This window comes from Chroicocephalus ridibundus, chromosome 2, assembly GCF_963924245.1.
Source record: "Chroicocephalus ridibundus chromosome 2, bChrRid1.1, whole genome shotgun sequence".
In the NCBI taxonomy this organism is placed as follows: Eukaryota; Metazoa; Chordata; class Aves; order Charadriiformes; family Laridae; genus Chroicocephalus; species Chroicocephalus ridibundus.
This window is the reverse complement of record NC_086285.1, coordinates 88,331,217-88,343,545: the sequence shown is the minus strand read 5'-3', so window position 1 is coordinate 88,343,545 and position 12,329 is coordinate 88,331,217. Positions and strand designations below refer to the sequence as shown.

Here is a 12,329-nt window from a genome sequence, read left to right as displayed (position 1 = left end):
AGGACAGGCTTAAGTAAAGGATTTTGAAATCCCCAACATGCATTTCATGGTCCCTCTCCTTATACCAAGTAGTGGATGATATGAAGATCTTTCCCTTAAATTTGACAGATATTAGAAGGCATCAGTAATTAATTGAATTACTATTTGGTGCAACCATCCAGAAAGCAATGAGATGATAGGCAATACTCTGTAAATGCTGCCTGAGGAGGAAGCGACCCTCTTTACTAAGCCTCAGGAGGTTTTTAAGTCATCATTGTACATCTAAACGCAGGCAAAGTGTCCTTTTTGGAAGATGACATTGAATGATTCTTGTGGTCGCTAAAGAAGGAGGTTATGTGGAGGACGGTGTTGCAAATGCAGGGAAAGTCTGCGAGTGTAAGACTCTTGTATTCTATTTGTGTTATTCTAATGTGAGCCAGTGAGCTCACATCAGCTGTTATGCTGATTCCTTCAAGTAAAATATGTCACATTGCTTGCCTCCTATGAAACAGCAGCCCTGAAACTGAGATGCAGAATTTAGTCACCCAGGGAAGAACACAATGTGCTGGGAGTAACCACAGGTTATAGTAGATTGTAAATTCCAGATTGCTCAGATAATAGCAATGAAAGATACATAAAGAAGAGGACTCTGTCTGTTCTTGCCCGATCTGCAGAGAGAGCTTCCTTAGCATGAAAGCAGAGAAGGCATACAGAAGTTTACTCTCATTTTCTCCAGATACAGTTTCCTGGATGCCAATTTTATGGAATTTGCCTTTTTCGAGACCCTTGTAGTGCTTGGAATAATTTTCTTCCAGTGTCAGCAGAGTAGCTGAATACACATGAAGCTGGCAAGTATTTCATCTTGGTGGTTTGGTTCATGACTTTCTGAAACTACTAAGGAATTTTTTTTTCCAATTATATCTGTTGTTTGGGCATAAACGACCCACAAAAATGAGCCTTAGCTCAGGAAATGGCCTCATCCGATAATATAGTTTGTGTGGATATCGATACAGTGTATTCCTGTACTGGGAATATGCTTGTGACAGAAATGGCAAAGTTTAATGCTGCCATGGAGGGAAGACACTGCCAGAAAAATATGCAAAAATATAGGAGGAAAAAATAATAAAGGGAAAGGCAACAGCATGTGGCTAAAACTGGAATACTCATTCTCCATCGGCTTCACTGAAATGTAAACAAAAGTAGCAGGAAAAAGGAATGCAGAAATAAAGAAAATAAAAAGGAAAGATGAAATAAATTAAAACAAAAAACAAAGAACCCTATGGGAAGAGTCGTGCAGGCAAAACTCACGATGCAAAGAGACTGTTCTGACTCAGACAAGTACTTCAAAAGAAGTGAGGCCAAATTGTTCTTTCGCTGTTGCACTACTGGCATGAAAGGAGGCAGAGGCCGTCCTTTGCACATTGCTGAAGCAATAGGAAAGAGTCTTCAGTCTGAATACAAAGCATACATTTTGGGATACATACGTACGTCCCATACATATGTATGGGACAAAAATGAAAAAAATGTAAGCGCAATACATTGAAAAGCTGTCTCCCCAGTTGAACAACTTAGGAAAGAAGTCAGCATGACTGCCAGTCATGTGCATGAAGCACTGAAGACTGCAGTGCAAACTGAACAACATTCAAAAGCAAGGAGCATTAAAGCGAAGTTTCAAAATCAATTCAATAAAGCCAACTTTCTTTGACAAATTTCAGTTGTGGAAAAAACTACAGTGGCACTTCACAGTTGACACAGCATAACTGGTAGAGAAGCCAGGAGATTAGGACGGTATTTGGTGCCCAGGGCAGGCTACTTACATTGCCAAATAAGCATGAGCTAAGGAATTATAGACAAGAGGTATAAAAGGAGTACACTATAATTTATTAACAAGTTTTCATATTGAGAAATAGAAGAAGCCTGCTGAAACAATCAGTACTTGGTTGCAATGTTTTTCACTAATCTGTGTTGATAGGAATTAAAATCTAAATCATCAGGATTTTTGACATAAGACAAAAAGACAAAAATTTGTGTTTGAAAAACTCACAAATCTTTCATCGCTAAATAAATTTCATCAATTTTAAGCTAGAAGGTTAAGACACTGGGAAAATATCCAATCAAACAGGAAAAAAAAATGACAAAATTAGTAGCTCAAAGGTTCTTGAATGTGGGCTCCACACTATATTTTCAGCCTTGCATTGTTTACTTAGATATCCTAAGCATTTAAAATCGTAGTAACTACATATATGTAGCAACTTTGATTCCCATTCACATTTCTCTTAACTTTTGGATTTATTTTTCTTATGGAATCTGTTGCAAGTATGTAATTTATGCTTATAATCCTAGTAATAACTTTTATTCAAGATATTTCATCTGAAAAACAACCTGGTGCAGTGTCTCATGCTAGCCAAATCTTTGGCTCAAAGGAATCCATTTTTTTTTTCTGAAGTATTTAGCCCACTATTTAATACACCAAGATAATGACACTCTTTAAATCTTTCTATCTATATCTATATTTCTTACCACTAGATCAGGACAACACCTGTAATTAAAACTTTATTTCCAAGTACAGTTCACAGTTGTGCTAACTGTTGTTTCACACCATTCAAGCAATCAAACTGCCCTGAGCACAATTTGCACATTTCACAAATGAAACAAAGAAACAATTGCTTTTTTAATAAGCTACAGGAAATAAAAGAGTAATGTATGCGGGGCACACACCTACGTATTTTTGATGCTTTTTTTAAAAACAGGCTCTGTTTTATTCATTGTATGTAGATACTTGATTACTCAGTATACACTTTGGAAGTCCAACAGAACTGCCTAAGTGAACACAAGCAAACTAGTTTAAAATCCATATGTTAGTACCTATCCATATGCTAGTACAAAATTGTTCTCCACGCTATAATCACCATTTCTTTGCCTAATCTATTTTTTACTGAAAATCCCCTATCTTAAATAGACAGATGTGAGCACCAGAGTGGCTTGTCTAGCTCCCTGCATGCTGTAGCTGATGCTCTGATGAGAATAACAGATTTCCTGACTTCTATCAGTTGACATGCCAACTTTGACCAAATGTTCCATCTAGCAAAGCATGAACACATAGAGAATCAGGAAAGGAGATCTCAGGTGTTTGCCGGTGACACTCCAACCGCTGTAGCAAAATCACAAATACTATGTACACCTTCTAGATCACCTCTTCACTCTTCATCCATTCCAACCAGTGAGAAAGCTTAATATTTGCCATACAATGTTTAAATCCTCACTAGACTAGGAATATCCAAGTTTCTGAACTGAATCATAGGTTTGAAACATTTGGTTTCCAATTTTTGTCAGTTCTGACGTAAATCTCCCCCCCCTCCTCACTCTCAGTTCTTTCACAGGACTCTCTAAAACAAAATCAGTCTCCTTCCCCTCTTTCCAGCGTCTATGTTCTGTGCATTTAACCCCTTTCTACTTGATCCGCCCAATTTCAATTCTTAACTCTCTTTATAATCTCCCATGTTCTTTCCTGATGGATTCAGCTCCCATGTTGATGACCACTCTGATCTCTTAGATGAATATCATCTCTCCTCATTGGACTTAGAAATATGGTTCAGTGTTCATAGTCAACAAAACAGCCATTCATTGCTTTGATTAGCTTTTCACCTAGGTCTATATCTAGTCTTTCATTATTAGTTCTTCTTTATCCCTACCGAACTATCACTGTGATAACACTGTGATAGGATCAGTTCATTTGTTCACATATTATTCTTCATTATTTCGTGACTTTCAGATCATTGTTACTAATGATTCTTCTGTCCCCTGTTGCCTCTTACCTGTCATTAGCTACCAATTCTCTACACCATTCTACAGTTTCTACAGGTTTTTTCCTCCTTTCCACTGTAATATCCACCTGGCACTCCTTCAGCTCTGTATGCTAACAGCCACATATTTTGCTCCTAGGATACTAGTACTGTACCAGTGGCCTGCTCCCTTGTTCCATAACAAATTTGTTCTCTCATTTGAATGGCTAACCAAATGCTGCCTTTATTTTCCAACTCTCTACTCCTTTTTTCTACAAGTCCCTCTGTATTAATTGCAAAAAAACAGACAAAAGATAACACAACATGAAATTCATTATCCCCTTAGCATTTTTTCTCTGTTGCTTTCTATATTTGCAATTCCGTCCTTTCCATCAGTGGTAAAATGTTTACTGTCCTCTCTTCTTCTATAACCTCTCTACTTTGCATCAGTGACTTCATTTTGCCCTTCCTCCTGATCCACTCACCCCAATTCTCTTTTTCAGTCTCTCATTCAGAGACTTCCCTCTTCAGATCTTTCCCAGAAAGTACACAGGAAATGTATTTTGCCTTTTCCAACACAGAAAAGAACTACAGCTTTGACACCACTGGCCTCTCCAACAGCGTCGCTATCCTTCTCTTTCTAAACTCATTAGGCACGCTACATAGAACTCTGATCGTAATCACCAGCTTCCACCCAGGCATGTCACTGAAATGACTCAGAGTGTACCAAATCAAAAGGTCTATCTAGTCTAGTAACTTGTCCCTAGAAGAGGCGAAAAGTAGATGCTTAGGAAACGAAAAACCTATGCTAATGACTGATAGATCTACTTTTCTGTTTCAGACTTCTCTCTCCTGTCAAAACTAAAACATTAATCTGTTTCCACCACTTTTTGTATGGATCTTACCATATATCTAAGTTCATTAAAATCTCTGGGATTTTCATGTCCCAGCCTTCCTCAAGCAGTATGGATTCACCCTCTAATCCACAAATCTGTTCTGTAACCCAGGAATTATCTTAAATTTAAATATTTGTTTGGATCTTCCTGTTCACAATATTTCTAAAACTTGGGGGTGTTTTCTATGTAGCATATCTAAGACTATTCATATATAAAAATATAATATCTCATCACTTTCATCTTATGTCTCCATTACTGTAACACAGCTTTTAAGTTCATGACAAAAGTAATTTTCTCAGTGACCACAAGACTGCTTCAAATGCAATTTTTTTTTAGTCCACTACTTCAGCCATGTTACCGCCCTTCTTTCTCCACTATCCTGGTTCCTCTCTTCCCCAGCACATCAAATAATAAAGACTTGACTTGATTTTTAAAGTCCTTCCAGGCTTTTACTGACACATTAATTACCCTTTAATGACGACTCAGACATTGAATCTCATCTCTGTTCAGTTCATGATACCTATCTCAGCCAAGTATTTTATTTTCTAACAGCCCTTCCATACTTCCTTCACATTCAAAGGGTGCCTGCAAAGCTTCATTATTTTCAAGAGGCATCTTAAACTCATTTGAGATGCCAAAACCTCAGTGATAGTTACAAATGGTTACTGTACAGAGACCACTGGTTGTCCAAGATTGGGACAATCCTTTCTGTTGTTTGTGTGTTAACATAGTGAATAGCACAATGCATCCTCCTGGATCTTCATTACAGGCAGTGTAACGGCAGCAAGGTCAGTTGACTGTTGTTAGTACATAGTATAGTTTTAAAAGAGCAATTGGAGATTTGAGCCTTCTCCCTTTCCCCTTCTTAGTTATGCCTACAAAAAGTAAATGCTTTCATCCAGCTGAGCGTAGTAATTAGCAATAACTTTCACTAAACATTTACTACACATTTTTTCTGGACACTGGCCTCCATACTGAAGTATCTGAAGAACTTGACTTTTGCACTTTTTAATATAATATGCACATACATACATGCAGTCTGCTATAAAGTCTTGCTTATACTTATCTTACTGATGCCAGTGAGATTACTCAAATGAGTGAGGAGCACTCACATTAACAAGACTTCAACCTGTATTCAACAAATTCAACCTGTAATTCATGAAAACTGTTGAACATATAGTAATTTTTATGATGAATATTTCAAATGTTTAGAATCACAGTTTGGGCCACTGAAAACCACTGAACTCATGAACCACGCTTCACCTCCAGTAACTACATACTTGCTTAAATAATACTAAGTACAACCTTAATTTTTTCTTCTATATTAAGAAATCAGACCTAACAATTAAGAATTCACTTTTTTAAGTAACTGTTTTGTGATTTTCCTGATGTCAGAAAACACGTTGAATTGCCATGCAATAAGCTTTTAAATTAGCACACCAATCTACTGTATCACTTTTGGAATAGGTCCAGTTCACCTAAAGTACCAGAATATAATGTTTTAATGAACAGAAGCACAGGGTATATTAAACATCTAACATAATACTATTTTATGAGAGAGTATAGTAACAGTCTAGAAAAGGCTATTCTCTAATTATATTTATTGCTCACTTTTACAGAAATTATGGGGTTTAGCACCAAAATCTATTTTCTCATCCCTTGCATGACTATATTCCACTTTTTAACATAATTTCTGAATCTTACAAGAGAATTGACCTTCTCCAATATATATTCATATTTAACTGCAAGTCTAGCAAGCTAATTTGCTAACAGCTTAGTAGTTAAATAGCACCAACAAAAAATAAAGCACTCTGTTTATATTTCCTTCAGGAAGGAAATCTGTACAAATTATAAAGCTTAACAAACCAATATAAAAAAAAAAAATCTGTTTGTGTTTTTTTTCCTCTTTGTTAATCTGAAATATAATTCTAAAGGGTTCAATCTCCAGGTCAGACATTTCAAGTTTCTCCCTCCTTTTTAATTTGTTTCAAAAGCCTTCCAAAACTCCCTGCCCAAGCCAGTATTTGTTCCATCGCCTCTCATTATAACTTGGGGTTTTTTCTAGTTATTAACAAAACCTTGCCTATTATTGGATCTAATTTCACCCCACTATAAGGAGCAAGTCCAGCAACGTGAGTATGTACTTTCATTAATGGACTAGTGAAAGGTTAAATGTCTTTGTGATTTGTTGCTGAGAAAGATACTGAAAAAAACCCCAAATTTGCATTTCTCTGTGAAACATCCTGTCAAAGATCATCAAGGTGTTTGTGTGCTCATCTTCTACTGTTAGTGCATCGGTTAATTTGTTATTTTTTATGTTTTAAAATCTATTCTTATATTAAAAGTCTACATGTTTCCAGAATTGTGAATTAAGTAGTAGTTGCTGAAATATACAAAGTGACACTGGAAAAATTGCTATTGGAATAGTCACTTACCATAGCAAATTTTGTTCCTTGAATGTATTGCCTCCAAAGAGGCCCCCCTTTGGGATTACTTTCCCTGCCATGAAGCAACAGAAACCATAGAATATGTTAGATATTAAATGGAATATTCACATCTATTCCAATGTTCTGGAAGAAAACGCAGAAAAATCTACTTCTTAACTCCCTAACCATTGTTACATTCCATAAATACCTGAAGTAAAAGTAAACCTGAGGAGCTGCTGTACATCTGCGTAGACAAATCACTGGAGAAAAAGTTATTTTGGTAAATAGTATCCTTTTTGTCTCTTATGACACTGCCTACACAGATCTAATAAGTAAAAGACTGGTAGAGGCAATTCTGAGAACATGGACTGAGGCAGACTACTAGTTGTAGAGAGAGCAAACTACTTCTGTCCAAATATTCTATCTAACGTAATGCAAAAAGTCTTGCTTGCTTGGGAACTTTTAACTACATTAGCTACCTCAACGAATGTGTTGTAAACTACTTCCATACTGAAATGGTCTAACTCTTAGCTTTTTATCAAACCTGACCAAAAAGCTACCTTAAAAAAGGCTTTTGTGTAGTCAAACAAACGATTCAGAACCTATCCAAAAGCTTAAACCAAGACAGCTGTTAAAAATGGACAATACTATTATAGTCAAGAATACGGGAGAGGAGTGAGGGCATTTTAAGACTTATCACCCTTACAAAAATACACAGACAAGTGCAGTTTTGAGAGTTCCTTTTAGATTCTGTAACTACAAGAGGAATATTCAGTGTAGGAGAATGAGAAAGGTACCACTGAGTCCCTCCAAAGAGATGCATGACCCTTTGAGTGTCGAGAGTTTGACCCTAGGAACGTATGGCTAACTTATTACTTGAGCATGCAACTCCATGAAATCTTTTTTTATCCTATTTTGTCAAGAATAAAAAAGGACAGACAAATAATTTACATTAAAAATGAAAGATGGAGTTAAGAATAAAACAAGGGTTTTTTTAAGAAACATGAATCTAGTTCTGCCCTTCCCCCAAAAATGTGCCATAAGTCATGAAGAGAATGGCATTTAACTTTTGACTCTTCAGTTTTTTTCTACTTGACTTGTAGCTTCACCAAACATTTTCTACTGTCACCTACTGACACTTTCTTTCTTCTTTGCTTCTGTTTTCCACAGAAATTGAATAGTTGTTCTTCAAACTGGGGCTTGATTCTGTTGTCCACAGATAGGTGCCTAATCACATTTCCAATGTCCTTTAATATCCCACTTGGCCTCCAGCTGCAGTTCCAAAGTCTCTCGTAAGTTGTGTCATATCTGCTATCCTGTGTAGATATTTTTGGCTACCTTGGGACATCTCAAATAGTACTAGATGCCTCTTTGCAGGCCACTGTGTCATGCCCTTGCTGTCAAATGACTATTTTCAGAGACTATCATTGTAGACTGTTGATAATGATATAACCTTTGTTAGGAAAAGGATGAGATTGCTGTGGACATACAGGAAATAAAGATTTTTAAAAGGTTCAAAAAGCAAAAAGGATCAAACAGAATCCCATGCCAAACTGCCAGGTAAAGTCTATGTAGAAACAGAATCTACCACCTTCATTTTTTGGAGCGTTTTACAAATCCATTACTTTTTTACATCATAAAGGTTCTATCCAGGAAAGCTTATAAGAAAAATTCCTTTGTGGATTCATAAAGAAAAAAATTGAAGTCGCAATTGGCTCTGAAAGTACTTGCACCTAATCTGAACAGCTGTAAGCAAATACTCCAGATATCCTACATCCAAGGAATGCTTATCACGTTCACACGACTGCTGTTACCATCCAAGCATGTCTTTTCTATAAAACTTCCGTCAAACTCAGGCACAGAAAAATGACCCGAGTGCTTTGGCCTTTGAGAGCTCCATCATCTCTGAGCTCATATGATCAAAACTAAAAAAAAGATACAATTATCTTACTAAATGTGTTCTTCAGATGTATGAAATACAATTTCTAGGATGGAATTTTAAGCCTCTAAAGAATTCTGATATGCAAAGTGGTATTAAGGCTTCCCTAACAGATCTGCTAAAGCTCTACATTTCCCCTCCCCTCTCCCTGAACATGCTACCACTATAATATTCTAAGTTCCAGCTGCATGTTGTGATGCTGTTAAAAGGGAGCTGGGAAAAATGTTACTGCACATTTCCGCTTCTGAAACAGCTCTTGGTGGACAAAACTTAAAGAGCGTTTTGCTACTCTGGATTGTACCGAGACTGAAAAGTCACCTCCTTTTACATTTTTACAGTAGGTGAATACACAGGCAACAGAAGCTTTTTTTGCCCCTCTTCTCTGGACCCCATGCTTGAAGAATGAATGAGATCAACCTTTGACTGAGGCTTTAACAAAATATAAAGACATGTTTAAAGTTTAGCAAGTGAATCAGGAAGATCCAAGTTCTGTCATGTCTCAGTATGACTTATCTAATTACACAATTTAACAGTCTCTGAAGACCATTTCTATGGCAAGCCAAAAGCTAGAAGAACATAACAGAATCAAATGACTGCACGTTTTAATCTGTAACTGTTCTTAAAAACAAACTTCAAGTGGGTGCAAGTGCTACTGGTAAAGCATATAGGCTCTTCCACTGTATTTTCCCAAAACCTTGAAATAAACTTAAGTACCATTTTGTTTTTAAAAATTACTGGAAAGACATATTTTTTTAAACAAACAAACAAACAAACAAACAAACAAATTACCTGGCATGGCGTCTTCATTTTAATTGCTATAACATGGTATCTGTAACAGCAGAGTTCACAGGTCCATGACCCTCTTTCACTTATCCACTTTAACAGGCAAAGCTGATGCGTGTATCGTACTGACCCATCACAGCGGCAAGGATTTAACAATTCCCCCTGAAAAGGCAATACGGGAATGTTAATTTTAAAGGTACCTTTTATGTACATGTATGCTCAGTACCAAAATATTTACAGGTTTGTAACAATGAACTGGTCTCAATTTCAATATGTGAAAGAGCATGTATTTTTGGCTATAAAAATACTCAAATATTAAACTGTCTTAAAAACATCTATGTGCTTCTAATGAGAGACAAAGACAGACAACTGTCTATGCATGTATATGCACATATGTGAAACAAGTGAAAGATCACCATGCATCAAACAACAGTAGTATTAACCCTTTCAAATATCTCAAATGGTACCTAAAGTGGTTCGATGCATTTCTCCAACAGTTATTTGCAGTCATCTCTAGGAAAGAAATGGGTGACGTCACAGAAAATCGTGCTCTTGGAGCAGGGTTCTGCGCTGTTCAGCTTGCCAGCTGTCAGGCAGGACCTCAAATACCGTCTGAAAACTTCTCCCGGTAGCTCACATATTTCTGTATTATACATCGGCATTCTCTTCTTTCTTTGAAAAGATTTCTTTTAGCTAAACTACAAGACAAGCTATAAAATGCTGGTTATGGATCCATTACTAATACTGTGTCCAGTAATGTAATGACAGAGAAGATCCTTGGAGGTCTTCTCAACATTACCTGTAAGCTAACACTCTCATTTTGAAGTCTAATAGAAACCCGAGAAATTCGTATCGTTTAAAGTCCCTGAGGGGAGAGCCATCGAGTTTGATGGCAAGATGATGTACATACAGTGTGCAAGCCACCCATGGCAAATCTCTGATTTCCCCTAAAGCTCCACGCCCACTCGGAATTGCCCCAAGCGTTTGTCACAACGACCTGGCACAGCAGCCGAAGCTCGCTAACACCCCTCTGGCCGCCGACAAACAGAGGAGGGCTGTTCCCGCCGGCGGGCAGGTCTGCGAGGGGACGCCGGGCCTCCCCGGGCGAGCGGGCAGCAGCGCTCGGCCCCTTTCTCCGCCGGGCAGCCGGGGCGGCGGCGGGGGCCGGGCAGGCGGTGCCGAGCCCTGTCCCTGGTGCTGATCGCTCCCCGCCGCCGGCGCGCCCGGCCCCCGCCGCCTCCGGGAGCCGGGTGGTTGGGGGTGTGTGTGTGGGGGGGGTCAATCCGCCCGCCCGCCCCTCTCTCCTCACCTGCTCGGGCCCCTGGAAGCAGATCTTGCAGATGGGGCCGGCCCCGCCGGGGTGGCTGCCGCTGCCGCTCTCGCTGCTGCACACCGAGCGGGTCTCCGTCTTGTCGCCGCCGGCGGCCCCCGCCTCCGAGCCGCCCCTCTGGCCCTCGCCGGCGCTGGGGCCGCCGCTCTCTCCCTCCTCCGGGGCGTCCCCGCTCGCCTCCCCCGCTGCAGTCGGCAGCTCCAGCGGGGCGGCGGGGTCCCGCTGCGGCTCCCCGGCGGGGACGACGACGACGCTCCCCGCGGCGCAGCTCATGCCCGCGCCGGCCCGGGGCACCCGCTCACCCGGGGCGGGGACGGCCCGAAGGGAAGGATGGCGGCGGGGCGTTGGGAGAGAGCGGGGAGGGCGCCCCTTCTCGCTGCCGGCGGCCGGGGGGAAGGTGACCCGGCGCGGCCGCCGCCTCCCTCCGCCGCGCTCCGCCAGCCGCCCCGGCGGCGTGTGCCCGTGAGGCGGCGGGAGGCTGTGCGTGGGGGAAGCGCCTGGGCGTGGGTCTGGCGGGGCGGGGCGGGGCGGGGCAGGGCCGGCACACGCGCCGGGTGGGCTCCAGCCGCCAACGGCCGCCCCCGGGAGAGCGCGAGCCGGTGGACCGTTACTCGGCGGCGGTTGGCAGCGGGGGGGACGAGAGTCCGTTACCGCAACCGCCGCGGGCCTCCCGCAGCCGCCCAGGCGCCCGCCCCGCCTCCCTCCACTTCCTTTCCACCCCAGTGCGGCGGGGAAGCGGCCGCCCCTGCCTGCACCCCGGGCGGGATGAAAATCCTTCCCCTCCCCTGGGCGGCAGGGTCGCCCCTGCCCTCCCGCCGCTCTCTCCCCTCAGCCCCCCCCCCCCCCCCAGCCCCAACGGCTGTGGCCCCCAGCCCGCCGCCACCACCCCCTGCCCTCACGGGTAGGGCCTGGCGGTGGGCACCGTCCGTCCCTTCATGGCCACCCCCTTGATCCCGGGTCTGGCCCCGGCCGTGCGCAGCGGCAGGGTGTTTTCCTCTCCTCGGCCGGGCAGAAACCCCGCATTCCCGCTGCCGGGTCACGGCCCCCCGGGGCTGAGAGGGCTCCTCAGCCCTGGAACCCCAGCGGAGGACCCAGCCCCCTTACAGTTCTTTTCACTTTATTGGGTTATTCGTTGCAAAAGATCGCACCTGTAAAAGCTCAACAGAACCAACATTCAACAGTTGTTCTTTGAGT

The 12,329-nt window shown here is 41.7% G+C and overlaps 1 protein-coding gene across 1 annotated transcript in view; it reads right to left on the bottom strand.

The window, feature by feature from the left end:
• Positions 1–11,769, bottom strand: part of MARCHF11 (membrane associated ring-CH-type finger 11) — a 32,049-nt gene extending 20,280 nt beyond the window's left edge. The window contains exons 1-2 of the mRNA XM_063323970.1: positions 11,115–11,769; positions 9,812–9,967 (exon numbers count right to left, since the gene is read on the bottom strand). Of these exons, the coding sequence (XP_063180040.1) occupies positions 9,812–9,967; positions 11,115–11,408 (450 nt within the window). The 5' untranslated portion in view covers positions 11,409–11,769. The remainder of the gene's footprint in view (positions 1–9,811; positions 9,968–11,114) is intronic.
• Between the last annotated feature and the right edge of the window lie 560 nt (positions 11,770–12,329).